Source organism: Archocentrus centrarchus, chromosome 12 (assembly GCF_007364275.1).
Source record: "Archocentrus centrarchus isolate MPI-CPG fArcCen1 chromosome 12, fArcCen1, whole genome shotgun sequence".
NCBI lineage: Eukaryota > Metazoa > Chordata > Actinopteri > Cichliformes > Cichlidae > Archocentrus > Archocentrus centrarchus.
In genome coordinates this window covers 8,784,681-8,802,799 of record NC_044357.1, presented here as the reverse complement: position 1 = coordinate 8,802,799, position 18,119 = coordinate 8,784,681, and the positions used below count along the sequence as shown (strand labels likewise).

Below are 18,119 nucleotides of genomic sequence, written 5' to 3'. Positions count from 1 at the left end.
TTCAGTACTGAAAGCCTAAAACCAGTGGGTGACATTGCAGTGGCTACGTCCATCTTTTATACGACCTATGGTAACTACTTCAGCAGAGACAGAGAAAGGTACAGAGGTGAACTGGAACTTTACCCAACATAACTTTATAGACAACAATAGAACAATGCTGTTTCCTGTGGGTGGTCAGTGATGGTCAACCCATCAAATCATAAAGAAGGTAGTGCTCAGTAACGCTTTGTAATGACACACAGACACATGGTATGCTGAATGACTAAAAACTCTAAAACTTACATGTTCTGACATGTATATGCAATAAATGATCATGTGAATTTATTTATTATTTAAAAACAACAATAAACAGTAGGTTACTAACTGTGAAGCATGCTGGAACAGACTTTCAGTCACAAGTGAAAAAGACAGTTAAGCTACTCAAAAATAGGATCAGAATTAAAAGAGCAATTTCACATTGCATTTTACACTAAACCCTACATCAGTGGGGTATTTTCTTCCTCGGATCCAGCTCCAATCTTGCCACAAGTCTCTTTGTGATGTGAAGCTCCTAAAAATGGTTATTTTGGCAAAGCTGTGTCATGAAGCAACAAGAAGCTCTCACTTTACCGCCCCGTTTTTAAACAAGTCAACTCATTTTTCTCCTCTGCAGCAACTGATAGCGCACTTCTTTGTACATGACCTGGATACAACTTGCACACACTGATGAAAGAATAATGTACTTTCCCCATAACAATGTCTGTGTGATTTTGACTTTCCAGTAAATAAAACTGTTAATTTGTCTGTGAGCACTTTGAAAACTGAATCAGCACTGTCTACATGTACAACTGACACACTGCATTAACCAGGATCACTTATGTTTGTTTTGAAGGTAAAATAAGAGCATAGATAGATAGATAGATAGATAGATAGATAGATAGATAGATAGATAGATAGATAGATAGATAGATAGATAGATAGATAGATAGATAGATAGATAGATAGATAGATAGGGTTATGATAGCTAAAGCCCTCTTTACTTACTCACCAATAGTTCCCTTCAAATGGTATACAGTCAGAAGCAGAATCATCATTAATATCAGTGGTGACAGATGATTCAAACATTTCAAAAATTATAAAGCTTGAACTGGAAAGTGACTGTTCTCAAGGGTACAGGCTTGCAAAATTAATCATCGGTATTATAAGCATCCATTGAAATCATGTATTTAGCATTGTAATACAAAAGGTTTGTAATAAATCCTACCAAGAGTCAAGGTTGGGTTTTTTTTTTTTTTTTTTTGTTTTGAGGTTTTTGAGAGCGCTGTTGATTAAATGACGAGGAAATCCCCGTTTACTAATGAAAGAATCTAATACTAATACTAAAGAACTGGGTGCAAGCGACCTTTTATGCTCCTGTCACCCTGTTATGCAGTTTATGCTCCTGCTTATGGTCCTGTTCAACTGGTCTGTATTATACACAGATCCTTACAGATAAAAAGAGTGGCCTGTTACAAATACATGTTCAGGCCAAACACTCTTCACCCATGCAGAAGAGTCTAATTATTTACCTTCTTTATGGGTCATCTGCAAAAGCTAATGACATATTTTTGCTTTCAAGAGTTTTGGCCCTAACTTTCATGCAGCTGTGCTTCGCAAAATCCCAGGTTGTCATGAGGAAAACAGAATAAGATGGTATGCAAAGACTGACTGATTTCTGTGCTTTGCATTTATATATGTTGCTCACTGATTACTGCTGTCAGCTTCTGCAACCATTAAATAACCAGTAGGGAAAGCAAAAGTATCCTGTTCTTATTGTGTTTCACTCAATGGTTTCTCATCACTGAGGGGTCAGGAGCCTCTCCTCCATGATGTAAAAGGAGTAAAAGTATGCTTACGGTTTAAAACATATCCAACAAATAAGATCTGCCAAACTTTTTCACTAAAGTGTGGACGAAAAGGAAACAGCGGAGACTTCGAAAGAAGGCAGTAAGCAGCCGGACAAATCTCCACTGTATCGGTTTCCAGAGCAGTAGGACACGCTGATCACACCACTTTAATGTGAAGGTATTCCCTATGAAAGTAAAATCCAAAACTAGGTATGAAAGGCTAACTGAAATAAAGACTAGGCTTTCGAGGAAAAATGAGAAGTAGCTAAAACGATATTGTACAAGTGCAAAATGTAACTAAAATGCAACAAAAATATACCTTAGCTTTAGTCTTTGTTAATGTGGCAAAATGTGTCACACACAACCTGCTTGATGATGCATTTGTGTGACCATCAGTCCGGTGCCATCAAAGAAGTGTTTTATGTTGAACTTCTAAAACAAACGCTCCCGATAAATAGCCTCCATGTTCTAATAATAAATAAAACACTTATGACTAAGACTGAAACAAGTAAAAACTGAACTAAAACTAAACACTTTGAGACCATAAAAACAAAAGTGAAATGAGCAAATCCTCAACAGAAACTAACCTGAATCCCAAGAACAGAAACTAATTAAAGGACACAAAACTGTAATAACTCTGGGATGCAGCTCTGCTGTGAATTAGTTCATGAATGCCCAAAGGTAAAAAAAAAAAAAATAAAAAATACATGACTAAATAATTAAAGGCAGCACTTACTGCGGGAACAAGCTGACATCGCCCAGTTTCAAGATTTTATTCCTGTCAACAAACATGCCCTCTGCAGAGGGTTCTTCCTGAATGTCAGCTTTTTCCTTAAGATTTGAGTAAGTGTTATCTCTTTATGGATTCAAAACTGGAAATACTGGTTGATACTGGACTGCTTTTGGCAGAAGGGTTTAACAGTGTGTGTCAGGTGTAATAAAACCCTGATCCAAATCAGTAATCATTGGAGACATGATATATGTAAGCGGTATCTTCAGATAGATGTCCCTTATAAACTGCGTCTAACTTGTAAATTGCTTTTCTCAGTAACGGGATAGGTCCTATGAATTCCCCGTTTCTGTCTTTTGTGCTACCGCTTCATATTTACCATGTAAACACAAGTATGGCAGCCACATGCTCAGCAAAACTTTCCGTAAAATTGAAAGTTTAGCAAGTCTGCCACACACCAACTGATTTCGCCCAGCTCTACTAGCAAACTTACTGAGCTAACTGTAAGTTAACAGGACACAACAATGACAGCTATCAGCATCATCCGGATCTCTCTCTCGCACTTACTCTCGTTCCGATGTGTTAAGGCCGCTTCAGCTTCCTCTCCGTCCGCTCGGGTTGCTCTGCAGTCCAGCGCTGGGTCAGCTTCGGGCTAAGGCTAAGCTACAAGCCTAACGATTCCCCGTAGCTGTCAACACAAGTACCGTGGTTCCGTTATCCGCTGCTTCAGCTGCCATCCCGTCGGTCTTTACACATTTCCCTGCGCCTGCTTCGTTTTACGCTCCGCACGGAGAAGCTTGAAGGTCAGCGTTCCGTATCTGTTTTTTAACCGGACATGTCTGTTTTTAGGTTAGATAAAAAGAGCACCTCCAAGTGCCTTTATTGTCGCTCAGAGAGCTCTCGCTAAGAGCGGACACACTGACGGCAGTGAGCGAGTGATGGTGGTCGAAGGGCGGAGCAGGATGCCGCTGAACGCTTTTTTTTTTTTTTTTTTTTCGCTTTAAGTCTCTCTGACCTCGGCTTTACGTGGCTTCGCTTCTTCCGCGTTTGATGTAGAAAAATGTACTCAAGTGCTGCGCTGCACAGTTTCAAAGTGCATAATTAATTAGGTTTAATGGCCCTTTATACCTGCGCTCCATTTCAGTTCATATGACAATATAGCTTCAGGCCACTTTGCAGGGTCCTGAGCATAAAAAATCACCCCCAGCAACAACATTAAAATGCGCTTTACACATTCAGGCTTCCGCAAATCACTAGAAGCTCAATTTTGTCATATATGAGGACCAGAACGTCAAAAAAAAAAAAAAAAAAATCGGACTCGATAAACACTAGTGTTTATTTAATTTATTTATTATCCATTTATTTAGTCTTTTATGTTATTTTTTTTTATATTATTTAAGTTTTCCTATGCATTTATTTATTAATTTAGCCTTTAATTCTTTCAAAATATATTTTCCTTTTTTCTTTCTCCCTTTTTTTCACCACTGCTTTAATTTTCACCACTTTTTTTTTTTTTTTTTTTTTTTTTTTAGCCTGCTTTTACAGAGTGCGTCATGGGGTTAACTTATCTCCAACTGGGTGATTGACATACACCCACCAGCCACTTCATTAGGTACACCTTGCTATTATTAAGTTGGACCGCCTTTGCTTTCAGAACTGCCTTAATTCTTCATGGCATACTGTAATATCAACAAGGTGCTGGAAACATTCCTCAGAGATTGTGGTCCATTTTGACATGATAGCGTCACACATTTGCAGAGGTGGGAAGTAACGAAATACAAATACTTCGTTACTGTACTTAAGTAGATTTTTCAGGTATCTGTACTTTACTTAAGTATCTATTTTTCTGACTACTTTTTACTTTTACTCCCTACATTTTTACACGAGTATCTGTACTTTCTACTTCTTACATTTTCAAACAGACTCGTTACTTTTTAACACGTCAGAGAGAAGTTTGCATTTCCGATCAGTGCGCCGTCAAACATCAAACGATCTGAGCCTAAACGGAGGAATAATAACACATAAGAGACAATTGTACTGGCGTATCCTCCATCATCGGGGCTGATCTCGTACAAAGGGATTAAATACGCAAACCCATATAATTAATGTATCATTTATAGCGCTATAATCGGGCCGGACCGAGTCCGTAAGTTGCGCTGCGGCACATAAACAGCTTAGCTAGCGCTACTGAAGAGGAGCGAGCATGAAGGGAGTAACATGTGGCAGGTAAATGCAACGTTTCTAAATGCTCAACAAATATCAGCAAACACACAAAGTGTGTGCAGTTTGTCACACAGCTAGCTAAAAGAAGAGCTGCTGTATTTCAGGGAGAGCAAAGAGAGAGAAGTTCACTCAGAGATGGAGAAAGAGGACAGGAGAGGAAGAAGAGAGGTTAGAATTAAAGGTAAGGACTGGAAAATAAACTGAAGTATGCTGACTTTGTGTAACTCAAAGATTGTATGAAAATACTGCAGTTTAGTGTGTAATAAATAGGTTAGCTTGTTGTACTGTATTTACAGTAAAGCTCTGTGTTGGACTGGAGCACAGTGTCTGTGTTCATGGTCAGAGTTACAGGTTACATCAGTGCAGCAGAGATGAGTTTGAATCAAAGCTGCTGATGCTGAGATTCATTCACTGAATCCAACATTTCTACAGCCTGTATGCTGTCAGTGTAGGGGATGGAGATCAGCTCAGATAGCTGTGAAATACTGGGTTACATCTTTGTGAGTTCACTTCATCCACACAGAGCAGTAAACCTCAGAGCAGCAGCAGCAGCAGGTCAGCTGATCACAGCCTGCACACCAACATCATTTACTGCAGCTACAATAGAAAGCTGTGATTCTTCTCCCCATGCAGAGCCACTACAGCTGATCTTAGGGTTCCTCCAGCTTCTGAATCCCACTGTAACCCCTGAGTATCCTCATGTTGGTGTTTAGGTGGAGGCACAGTCACCCTCTACTATGGAGGACACAGAGAACAGAGCTGTGTTTAAATTCCCTTTAACAGTTTGTGTCTACATAACAGTTTCAAGCTGAGTGCACTCATTAGGATTAAAATTTAGATTGGAATAACATTTGTATTCTCATGTAATATTATTTTATGTTATTACAATAATATATAATGAGGTTCGGTCTGTTTTACACAAAAATAGCAGGTAGAAACATCCTCCAAAGAACTACTTTTACTTTCTTACTTTGAGTACATTTCAGAGCCTGTACTTTTTTACTTTTACTTAAGTAGAGAAGTTGAACCAGTACTTCGACTTTTACTAAAGTTTTTTTAACATAAGTACTTGTACTTCTACTTAAGTACAGAATGTCAGTACTTTTGCCACCTCTGCACATTTGCTACAGATTTATCGGCTGCATATTCATGATGTGACTCTTTGTGACATGACATGTTATCCTGCCAGAAGCAGCCACCAGAAGCAGTGACCTTGAACAGCAGTATGGGTACCTGTGGGACAAGAGGTAGGACAAGTTGCTGGTAGACAATTTAATTCACAGTTCCTCCTGTCCTTGGGCAAAAAAGTTGCCCCAAATCAGTCCATTGATAAAATAGGTGGAAATGAAGGACCCTGAAAAGGGCTTTGAATGAAAGCATCAGTCTATTTACCATGCAGTCTAATGCTGTCCAAATGAGGCATGTTTGCCCCATTCTTTGTTTTATCAGACATAAAAGCAAAATCACAAAAAAAAAGAAGAAAAAAAAAATCATGCTGAAGCTATGCTCCGTGTCACTGCCATCTCTGGAGCTTGAAAAAAGGCAACTGGACTTCTTTAAGTTTCTTGAAGATGTTTCACCTCTCATCTGAAAGAATTTAAAGTTAAAGAAGCCATCTATGTCCACTATGAACAACCATCACTGAACAGAGGTGGTGGATTAAGACACCAACCATCCCCCATCTACAATACAATCCTGGACTCCCTTCCTAGGTGCCTCAAACCCCATGCACTTTTTCCTTCAGGTGAAGTCCCACATTGTTTTCACCAAAACCACTGATTATAATGGCCCACACCTTTTTTCACACATGCGGTTATTGAAATGAACAACAGTGGGTCAACAACCTCCTCCAGGGGACAGCCTCCACTAAGGTTTACATACCTAGGACTGTCCACTATTTGGTTTGAGAACTGAAGACGCCTCACGGATGAGACATGAAACATCTTCAAGAAACTTAAAGAAGTCCAGTCACCTTTTTTCAAGCTCCAGAGAATAGACTTGGGTAATGTGTTAGGAACAAAAAGGATGACACATCCTTTGATGGAAAAGAAAATTATCATCCCACAGAGGGCTGAAGTCAAAGACACCCTGAAAATCAAAGTGAAAAAAATATGTATCGGGCTAGTTCACTTTGCCAAAATTTAATTGCAGCAACTCAAAATGGTACTCAGTAGTTTTTGTGGCCCCCACGTTTGTATGCATGCATGCAGATATCGGATGGGTTAAGAACCTTCCACAGTCCTGTGCAGCTCTGATAGAGTAACTGTCTGTCTCCTGGAATCTCCTCCATGCTCTTGAGACTGTGCTGAAAGACACAGCAAAACATCTGGCAATGGTATGTATTGATGTGCCATCCTGAGGAGTTGGACTACCAGTGCAACCTCTGTAGGGTCCAGGTATCGACTCGTGCTACCAGTGGTGACATTGACCCAAAACTGAATGCAAAAAAAAATCAATGCTATACTCTGAATAAAAGCACTCCTTTATTATTTTTTTAAGCAGTGTATAATACACCACTCAAGATTCTGACCACTGACAGGTGAAGTGAACAACACTGATCATGCCATGTACTGCTGTGGCAGGCAAGGAGAAGGACCCCAATGCAGGACTCAGGAGGCATGAATTAAACTTAAGCTTCAGCTTTTATTGCTTGAACAAAGCACATAACAGAGCTGGTCGGGTGCCAGCAGCATCATAGCTCACATAAAACTTTGACTTGAGTCAACTTAACAACTTAGCTTGAACATGGGCAGAAACATGACATGCATGCCCACAGCAGGAACAGTTGGTAACAGCAAGACCAATGACAACCCAGACAAGGACATGACAACAAGCAGGGGACACGCAGGACTTAAATACATGAGGGCTGATGAGGGAAGTGGACACAGCTGGGAAACACAGGTGAACAACATAATACTAATGACAAACACAAGAACACAACACACAGGGACGAGAAGACTGTCAAAATAAAACAGAAAAGAACTAGCTGGAGACAGGAATGCGGACTTGACATACACCACATGAGACCAGGGACATGACCAAGGGACAGGACAGACACTGGAGTACCACACCACAGCAGGGAATCAATATAAATAACCATAACTAACAAATACAAAACATTAAAAAAACTATGAATTTAAATAAGCAAACTAAGAAACACAATGAAACAGAACCATAAGGGTGGAAACACAAAATGCTGGGCACAAGGCCCAGGATCATGACAGATCATCACTTTATCCCCTATTAGTGGGTGGGGTATACACTCACGATGAGTGTATCCAAACTTTTTACTGGTACAGTATTAGGGAGCAAAGGAACATTTTGTCCTCAAAGTCAATGTGTTAGAAGCAGGAAAAATGAGCAAGCATAAGGATTTGAGCAAGTTTGACAGGGGCTAATTGTGATTGCTAGATTACTTGGTCAGAGCACCAACAATGAGCATCAGAACTGGACCACAGAACAATGGAAGAACGTGGCCTAGTCTACTCTGGGCAATATTCTGCTGGGAAACCTTGTGTCCTGACATCCATATGGACATGTACTACCTGTTGTTGCAGACCATGTACAGTTGAAACCAGAAGTTTACATACACTATATAAAAAGACACATATGCATGTTTTTCTCACTGTCTGACATGAAATCAGAATAAACCTTTCCTGTTTTAGGTCAATTAGGATTACCAAAATTATTTATATTTGTCAAATGCCACAATAATGAGAGAGAGAATTTTTAAAGGCATTTTTATTACTTTCTGTAAAGTCAAAAGTTTACATATACTAAGATTACTATGCCTTTAAACAATTTGGGACAGCCCATATGATGATGTCATGTCTTTGGAAGCTTCTTTATTGGCAACATCTGAGTTAATTAGAGACACACGTGTGGATGTATTTTAAGGCACACTTGAAACACACTGCTTCTTTGTGTAACATCATGGGAAGTCTAAAGAAATCAGCTAAGATATCAGGAAGAGGATTGTGAACTTGCACAAGTCTGGTTCATCCTTGGGTGCAATTTCCAGATGCCTGAAGGTGCCTCGTTCATCTGTACAAACAATTATATGCAAGTACAAATAAGATGGGAATGTCCAGCCATCATACTGCTCAGGAAGGAGATGGGATTTGTGTCTCAGCGATGAACGTGGTTTGGTCCAAAATGTGCACAGCAACCCAAGAACAAAAGCAAAAGACCTTGTGAAGATGGTAAGAGTGTGTCTTTATCCACAGTGAAACGAGTACTGTATCAACATGGGCTGAAAGACCACTCTGCCAGGAAGAAGCCATTACTCCAAAAGCAACATAAAAAAGCCAGATTAGTGTTTGCAAATGCACACAGAAACAAAGACCTTAATTTTTGGAGACATGTCCTGTGGTCTGACGAAACTAAAATTGAACTGTTCGGTCATAATGACCAAAGTTACATTTGGAGGAAAAAAGGAGAAGCTTGCAGTCCTGAGAACACCATCCCAACTGTGAAACACGGGGGTGGCAGCAACTTGTTGTGGGGTTGTCTTGCTGCAGGAGGGACTGGCGCACTTCACAAAATAGATGGTATCATGAGGAAAGAACATTATGTGGCAATACTGAAGCAACATCTCAAGACATCAGCCAGGAAGTTAAAGCTTGGGTGTAAATGGGTCTTCCAAATGGACAATGACCCAATGCAGACTGCCAAACTGGTTACAAAGTGGCTTAAGGATAACAAAGTCAGTGTTTTGGAGTGGTTATCACAAAACCCTGATCTCAATCCTATTGAAAATTTATGGGCAAACTGAAAAGGCAGGTGCGAGCAAAGTGGCCTACAAACATGGCTCAGTTACACCAGTTCTGTCAGGAGTAATGGGCCCAAATTCCTACCAACTACTGTGAGAAGCTTGTGGAAGGATATCCAAAACATTTGACCCACGTCATACAGTTTAAGGGTAATGGTACCAAATACTAATGAAATGTATGTAAACTTTTGACTTTGCAGAAAGTAATAAAAATGCTTTTAAAAAAATTCTCTCTCTGATTATTCTGGCATTTGACAAATATAAATAATTTTGGTAATCCTAATTGACCTAAAACAGGAAAGGTTTATTCTGATTTCATGTCAAACAGAAAGAGGAAAAACATGCATATGTCTTTTTATATAGTGTATGGTTTCAACTATACACCCTTTCATGGAAACTGTATTCCCTGATGGCTGTGGCCTCTTTCAGCAGGATAATGCGCCCGGTCACAAAGCAAAAATGGTTCAGGAATGGTTTGAGGAGCATGACAAGAAGTTTGAGGTGTTGACTGGGCCTCCAAATTCCCCAGATTGCAATTCAAGTGAGCATCTGTGGGACAAACAAGTCTGATTCATGGAGGCCACTCCTCACAACTCATAAGACTTAAAGGATCTGTTGCTAACATCTTGGTGCAAGATATCACAGCACACCTTCAGGGGTCGGGGCTTTTTTGGCAGCAAACGGGGGGGCCAACACAGTATTAGGCAGGTGGTCATAGTTCCTTACTCTAAATTTTACCTGACTGAAGAAAATGTAATTTGATGAATGGCTGATATTACAAAGTCAAAAACAAATGGAGCTCTTACCAAGACTCTGTTTTTGGATGAAGTCCCTTTGCTCATCACCTGTGTAACACTTAAAAAGAACAAGTTAAAAATATTATCCTCTGGCACAAATCAGAGCAGTGCCGCAACCAATTAGAATTTATTAGCTCTTTAGGCCTGACCCAGTCACATGCTTTGACCCACATGCATGTTTTGTTTTTTTTTTTCCTTTGGGTTAATTCAATAAATGCACATTTTATGTGTAGCCTCAAAGTCACGGGTTCTTTATCCCTTGAGATGGTCGACATAGATAAACAACTTCAGTCTGTTTGCACTGTTATCGCCTCTGGAATGCAAGACTGTGTGTGCACATTATTGAAAGCAGTCAAGTAAATTTCACAGCTGATCACAACACATTTTTCTAGATATTCAGAGATACAGTAGATTCTCCCATAGCCCCTCAGTTCATTCACTGTTGGCCTTTAAGGCCACCTTCCCTTTAAGAAAAACTTTATTACGATTGGCTGCCCAGCAAGAAGAAGGTTTGAACAGCAGGTGGGAGGATCTGCTGTGCTCGAGGCTAGAGCTGTATATTTGAGATGACCATATCAAGAAAAGCAAATGACCAAATAAGAAAAGCACGATAGGTGTGCTACGTAATTTGAAACAATTAATTCAGTCCATCTGTTCACTCTGCTTCAAGGCTGCAAATGGTATTCACAATATATAGACAGTAACAAAAGGCCATTAAAAAATAATAAAACATAAATCAAATGTGTTTAATTTTCAGTTCCCAAATGTGTAAAGTCTTTGGCTTCTCAGGTATGCGCCCTGAAAAATCAGAAGAGGAAGTGGAATGAGCGGCATCGCCACCATGTGGTTTATTTTTAGCATTGCACAAGCGCATATTTTGTGTTTCTCTTGCTGGTGAAAACTGTTTTTCTGGTTTAGAAACATTGTTTTAGGACTGCTTTTATTAAAAAAAAAAAAAAAAAAATCAGGTTGAATTAAAGGCACTGACGGGGTTAATTAGTCCATGTCCTCTTGCATAACGTGGATACGCACGCACCCACACACAGGCACACAGACGGACACACACACGCGCACTGCTGCCACGATCCTCCTCAGCAGAAAGCCACTGGGAGTCTGGATCGCATCCTCCTGCATCTGTGATCGCAGTAAAGTGTCGTGAGGAATAGAGAGTCACTGTTTCCTCAAAGTTATTTGTGGTTTTCGACCAAGCAAAGCATCCTTCCTCACCCAGGAACCATTATCACGGAACGAGCCTGCAGTTCAAGGTGGGGTTGGATCATCGTGTCACTCTGCACTCGTCTAGATATTCAGTGATTTTGATGTGTTGGAATTGCTATTTGGCAGTAAATCGCTTTATGTAGGCCTAATGCATCCACTTTTACTACCAATATTGCATTCTTTAAATTTCACATGTGCAATATACTCACCCAGCTCATCTACATAAGGCCCGAAGCCTATTTGAAAATGTATTTTAATGAAAAACATTGGCGACATGTTAAAGCCTACTTATAGAATATGAAAAATTAAAGTTAAAATTAATCTAACCGGCTCACCCTTACATTTACATTATAACAGAACTATGCTCTTACAGGCCATCATGCCAGGTACAACTGAGACTCTGCAGTTTAGTTTGCCCAACCATGGGGACTCCATGCTCAGCAAAATGAATGATCTGAGAGAAGAACGTCGCTTCTGTGACATCACACTCATCTTGGGGGCACCGCAGGACTCTGCTGTCCAGCCTCTCCAGTTCCAAGGTCACCGAGTGGTGCTTGCAGCCTCCTCAGACTTCCTGCGTGATCAGTTCCTGCTTCACAAAGGCCGATCAGAGCTGAGCATGGCTGTTGTTTCCAGCGTGAATGTTGCCAAGACACTACTCCTGTCCTGTTACACTGGGCTCCTAGAGGTGCAGCACTTAGTGATCATAGAGCAGAATATATAGTCATGTATCTAAATTTATCTCACTTGGAAACTCTTTTCAGGGGCAGTGTTTGTTTTACTGCATAATGAGTCATTTCTGTACTATCATGAAAAGTCCTGGATATAGTTCCATAATGGCATGCACATTTAAAGAGAGCAAGTGGAAGATTATTTTAAGGGGGAACCTATTATGCTAATTTTCCAGCTCCATAGTTTTATTACTAGATTCTATTAGAGTAGCTTTGCATGAAAGTCCCCTTTCTTTTACTGTTGGTTCTTTTTCTTTATTTATTCATCTATTCCTGCTAAGCAGGTCCCCCTGCGAGAGCTGGTGAGCTACTTGACTGCAGCCAGTGTACTCCAGATGAGCCAGGTGGTGGAGAAGTGCATCCAGGCTATCTCTCACTACCTCAGTCCCACCATGTCTTTCCTGAATCTGGCTGGACGTTCAGAGGAGAAGGAAACCCAGCAGCTTAACAGCAGGTGGCCGAGTTCCAGCTTAGAAAATCAGAAGGAAAGGGATGCGGCCCTGCCCGCCACTAGCTTCCAGAAAGCAAATACCACGGAAGCTGGAACAGTCATGATACACTCCAGGTTAACATTGGGACAAGAAGCCAAGTTGGATACTGAAGGACTGAGGGATAAAATGGAGTTTTTTCAAGATGCAGCATGCTGTCATGACACCCTGAAGTCAGAAGGAGGAGATATTCTGCCGTTTCAGACAAACGACCCATTATTTCATGCAGGTACTCTTAACTGTAAGCAACACCCTGCTGCAGTTTCAAACAATCACATTTCCTCCACAGCCACCACAAGCAGTTCTGCAGCCAATACAGGACTGATAGAGAGCTCGAAAAATCAACATGAACAAGAAGCTGAAGATCCACCAGAGGGGGAAAGGAAGTGCCTGCCACTGGTAGGTCAACTGCAACGAGGTGAAAAGCTAACGAACTCCAATCTTTTTTGCCTCTCTAGAAGACATCTGTCCAAAAGTCATTTTACTGCAGATAACTCAGACAGCGCAGTGTTTCAAAAGCCATACTTGTGCAGGAAGTGTGAAAAAGTCTTTCAGCACTTTGAGAGCTATGTGGGCCACCTGAAAGAGCACAGACAGTATTTCTGTTTGGTCTGTGGAAAAGTCTTTTCTCACAAGAATAACCTGACTCACATACGCGTCCACTCTGGTATCAAGCCTTTTAGGTGCCCTCTGTGCCACATGACATTTACCCAGAAGGCCATGCTGCAACACCACTTCAATCTCCACATAGGGGAGAAGGCCCCATTAGTATAAAGTGCTGTGCTCTTTGCACTAAAGTCACCCCTCTGGTGCCACCTAAGGGGGGGTTATGGTAAGAGTTGGCTGCAAAATGTGAGGAGCATGTAGACTGCCATTAAAATAGAAGCGTTAGCATGAGTTTTAATTCACGCTTTTCTAACTGGCATGGAGGCAACACAATGTCAAATTAAATAAAGAAATATATGACATTAAAAAATATCCTTAAATGCACCAAATTAAAAATAATTGCAGATATTTATTCATCTATTTTTGTATTTATTAATTTTTCATTGTTAAAGTTACTTTTTCATCTTTACATTATTTTCCTCCCCCTTCATTTTTAACCCCAATTCCCAAAAAGGTGGAAAGCTGTGCAAAATGTAAATAAAAACAGAATGCAATGATTTGCAAATCTCATAAACCCATATTTTATTAACAATGGAACATTATGCAACCGGTCAGTAATATGACTGGGTATAAAAAGAGGATCTTAGAGAGGCAGATTTTCTGAGAAGAAAAATATGGGTTTTTGAGCTTTGCAACAAATTACATTTGGCTTTTTACATTTTAGACAGCGTCACAACTTTTTGGGAATTTTGGTTTTCCTCTATTTCTTTTCTGCTTCCATATGCAAATTCAAAGTGTGTCATTGGTAGTTTAGGTCTTCCATATTCAGAGTTAAGCTAAACCTATTTTCAGCTGTTTCACAGAGTAAACAGTGAAACTATTATTCATTCTTACAGTGATTAAAAAAAGCATTTGGGGTAATGCTGTAACACACAGAATTACACAGAATCAGAGTTTATATCTTTGAACTGTAACATCAGGTCAATGTGTGCAAAGAATATACAAACTCTATTGTTATGTATAGTTTACACTCCCAGATGGTAAGTGCACATGGTTCCCCAACACCTCTGCTTTAGCAACTGTTATATCAAAGTGAAATGTGTGCCAGTGCTTCCTGTAGAACAAGTTTAGCTTTAGCAAGAAAATAATCTATATGTAACTATGTAAGCTGTAAGGTTTAATAACACTAATGATCTGAGCATGCTTTAATGATTGCAACAAATTTTAGAGTAAACTTTGAGCAGATGAAACCCTTTAGTGTTCTGAGAGACAGTGGGTAGAGTGAGCTCACAGAAAAAAAGCAACTGCTTCACCATTTGACCCCTTTGAAATTGTGTGCAGCTCACTGAGCATGACTCGACGAGTGGGCTCTCCCGCCTGGCAGAGAGGGTTTCCATGCTCTCTCACTCCATCCCTTGCCTACACATGTCTACTTTTATCCTTCAGCTATCCTTTTGGCCCAGAAATGTCATCGCCACTCATGTTGCTGAATGGAACCCTAGCCAGTGGGTGTCTGAGATGCCCACTGGCTCTGTGTGCAGACAAACAGTGAATGGATGGCTTTGGTGCAGGCATTCAGTTTAGAAATTCATGTAAATGAGTGTTTGTGTGTGACCAAGGAAGACAGAGAATGCACATAAATATAGTTGAAGATATGATGAAGAGATGTATCCACCTCCTTCCACTTGCATGCACATAAAACAACGAGTTATAGCTGAACAACAGCGGGTGAACTTAAGCAAATCTTTATGTGCAATTAAATCATCATAAAATTCTCTTCAGCAGCATCCAGTGTTGTCTCCATGAAGTAGGTCAAAATACACTATGCACATGTGTTTGCACACACCGTTGCACACATAAACACAATCCATGTTATGTGGGTTTTGGAGCACCTCCATTATGAATGAGAAGCTAAGAGGTAAATAGCAGGGAGGATGAAGGCATCAAGCAAGATGGATGAGTAGCAGCAGAGTCAGTGACAGGGATGAAGAGAGTAATAATATTAAGAAAAGTAATTATATTAAGGAAAAGTACTTTCTTTGGTCTTATCATTGGAAATGTACAATATGATACAATATCCATGATCACATGCCCATGACTATACCAGGAAAAGCTGGTTTTCATACACCCGTGCCCACATTCTGGCAGGATGTCAAGTTAAGGCACAAGGAAGAAGCAATAAAGAGGAGGCATTCAACATCTTTACAATCACAATGCAAACTCTGTTGCTTACAACAGAAGCCCTTATGTTTTCTGATTATAATTCATCCTCTGGGAATGATTTGGATATTTGTTCCACAGTGAATTGGATGTAATTCAACACATTTTACTGCAAAATCATAAATGGAATCCTCACGGAGACGCTAAATGAAAAGTTGGAGGTGAATTACATTTCCTGGAGACAATTAATGTCTGTTAATGAATATTAATTTTCATTAAATCCACCCAATGCTAAGATATTTCACACTGGACCATCCCTAGAGGGAATTATTTTGCATAGTTAAATATTATACACAAAGAAGGTCTTGGGTTCAAATCCATCATTTGGTCTGGGCCTTTCTTTCTATGAATGTGAGTGTGAGTGATTGTCTGTCCACCACCACCACTGTAATAACTTACTTTGGATGGTACTGTATTACCTTGTCTCCAGTAACACTGTGAGGAACCTTGGAGTCATGACCAGGATGTCCTTTAACTCACACCTTAAACAAATATCTATGTCCGCCTTATTTAATCTGTGCAATGTTGCTAAAATTAGAAACATCCTGTCTCAGAGTCAGGCTGAAAAACTAGTCCATGCATTTGTCACCTCTGCTGGACTATTGTAATTTATTATTATCAGGTTGTTTTGAAAGCACTCTGAAAAACCTGATCCAAACCTCTGCAGTGAGAGTACCAACAGAGACCAGAGACAGGGAGAGAGATCATATTTCTTCTTTATTAGATTCTCTTTATTGGCTCCCTGTTAAATCCAGGATTGAATTAGAAAACCTTCTCGCAAACAAAGTCCTGAGTGAGGCCCCATCATATCTGAAAGACCTCCTAGTAACATATTGTCCCAGTGGAGCACTTTGCTCTCGGACTGCAGGCATATATGTGGTTTCTAGAACTTCTAAAAGTAGAACTAGAGGAAGCGCCTTCAGTTATCAGGGTGCTCTCCTGTGGAAGCAGCTCCCAGATTGGATTCTGGAGACAGAAACCCCTTCTAAATTTAAGATTAGGCTTAAAACTTTCTTTATTGATAAAGCTTATAGTTAGGGCTGGATCAGGTGACATTGATGCCACTGTTACATATTGTCAGTGGTTGTCCTCTTTATTGTTTATGTGGGATTGCTTTTTTTTTTTTTCTCTACTCTTTCCCTTCACCCAGTGGCTACCCTGGTTCTGTCTGAGGTTTCCTGGTAAAATGAAGTTCTTCCTCTCCACTGTCCCCTCAGTGCTTGCTTATTGGGGTTTTCTCTTTAATTTTGTATAATCCTTACATCATGGTATAATGAACCTTCAGATGGCTGTTGCTGTGAATTGGTGCTATACAAATAAAGCCTTTTTTTTTCATTTTACCTTTCATTTTCTGCAACCCTTTAGGAAATACACAGCACTGCAAGCCTTCTCAACAAAAAAGTAGTTGAATTTTAGATTCCTATAGTTTTAATAAATTGGAGAATACCTCCAATACAACAGTATTACTATTACAGTATCTTGAAAACTGTGGCACTTTGCTACTTTGTTTTATTAGGGTTTGGTTTGAATGTAAGGTGTTAAACATTATTTTGTTCCTTTCTTTTGCTTTATGTACAAATAAAAGTGTTCAAGGTGGAGTTTTGGGGGTCCAAATATGTCTTTGATCAAACATCCTTAGCCTCAGTGTGCCACTGTCTTTTTGCACATCAACCAAAACACATCTCAGAAAGACTTTTGCTTCTCACAATAAAGTAATTGTAGTATTTACTGTAAAAGGTTTCAGCCTACAGAAAATTGTGCAACAAGGACTTTCGGGCCCAATAAGAAAATCTGATTCTATATGAAAGATAACATGTTTACAGCTCAAAATGTGTTTTGGAACAGATTTAGCTTTCCAGTATGAATCATAATGAGTAGGCTCACCTCTCCTGCAGTAAACATCAGATTCACTGAGGGAAAAGCCTGAGTTATTAGAGCAGTGCCATTCAGATATAAACATTGACAGCAATGTGGCCAATGAGCATCTAAAATGCTACTGATATGCAAGATTAAGCCCATTATAAACGAGGATTACAATTATGATGATGACTTATTGATCACTTATTGACATGCTCTCACAGACTGCTGTTTTTGGTCTACAGCAAAAATATAAATAGATCATATTCTACATTAAATACTTAATATATTCACATAGGACCTACTTCAGCTTTTCAGCATTGTGAAACACGGCTGTGGATCTGCAAGCATTGCATACAGTGGGAAAGGCAACTATGTTAAAGCATGCTTTTTCTTTCGCCCCTCCACTTCTATGAAGAGGGTTGCAACAGCAAGCGGGAACTGCTTGTGTTTTCGTGTGTGAACTTCCTCTTCGCAGACGCACTTGTCGATGCGCATCCTCTGCCACTCTGCCTCTCGGTCTGTTCCTTTAAAACCAAACAGCCCACGCCTCGAAAAGCGGCTTGTTCCGGCTTGCCCCTTTACATCTTTTTATCCTTGCTCACAACATTAA

The 18,119-nt window shown here is 40.0% G+C and overlaps 2 protein-coding genes across 2 annotated transcripts in view; one reads left to right on the top strand and one right to left on the bottom strand.

Moving 5' to 3' along the window:
- jak2a (Janus kinase 2a) overlaps positions 1-3,532 on the bottom strand; it is a 32,037-nt gene extending 28,505 nt beyond the window's left edge. The window contains exon 1 of the mRNA XM_030742261.1: positions 3,163-3,532. The gene's annotated coding sequence lies outside the window, so the exon portion shown is untranslated. The remainder of the gene's footprint in view (positions 1-3,162) is intronic.
- A 7,962-nt stretch (positions 3,533-11,494) lies between these two features.
- Positions 11,495-13,597, top strand: LOC115789729 (zinc finger and BTB domain-containing protein 26-like). The gene is made up of 4 exons (XM_030743241.1): positions 11,495-11,651; positions 11,978-12,292; positions 12,620-12,900; positions 13,282-13,597. The coding sequence occupies exons 2-4, from the start codon at positions 11,984-11,986 to the stop codon at positions 13,595-13,597; spliced, it is 906 nt and encodes a 301-aa protein (XP_030599101.1). The 5' UTR covers positions 11,495-11,651; positions 11,978-11,983.
- The last annotated feature ends 4,522 nt before the right edge of the window (positions 13,598-18,119 follow it).

Excerpts from the sequence above, each read along its gene's own strand:
- LOC115789729 (XM_030743241.1), top strand. The coding sequence starts at position 11,984 with ATGCCAGGTACAACTGAGACTCTGCAGTTTAGTTTGCCCAACCATGGG. Across the intron at positions 12,293-12,619 it reads GTTACACTGGGCTCCTAGAG|GTCCCCCTGCGAGAGCTGGT; the intron begins GTGCAGCACTTA and ends CCTGCTAAGCAG. Across the intron at positions 12,901-13,281 it reads ACAGTCATGATACACTCCAG|AAGACATCTGTCCAAAAGTC; the intron begins GTTAACATTGGG and ends TTGCCTCTCTAG.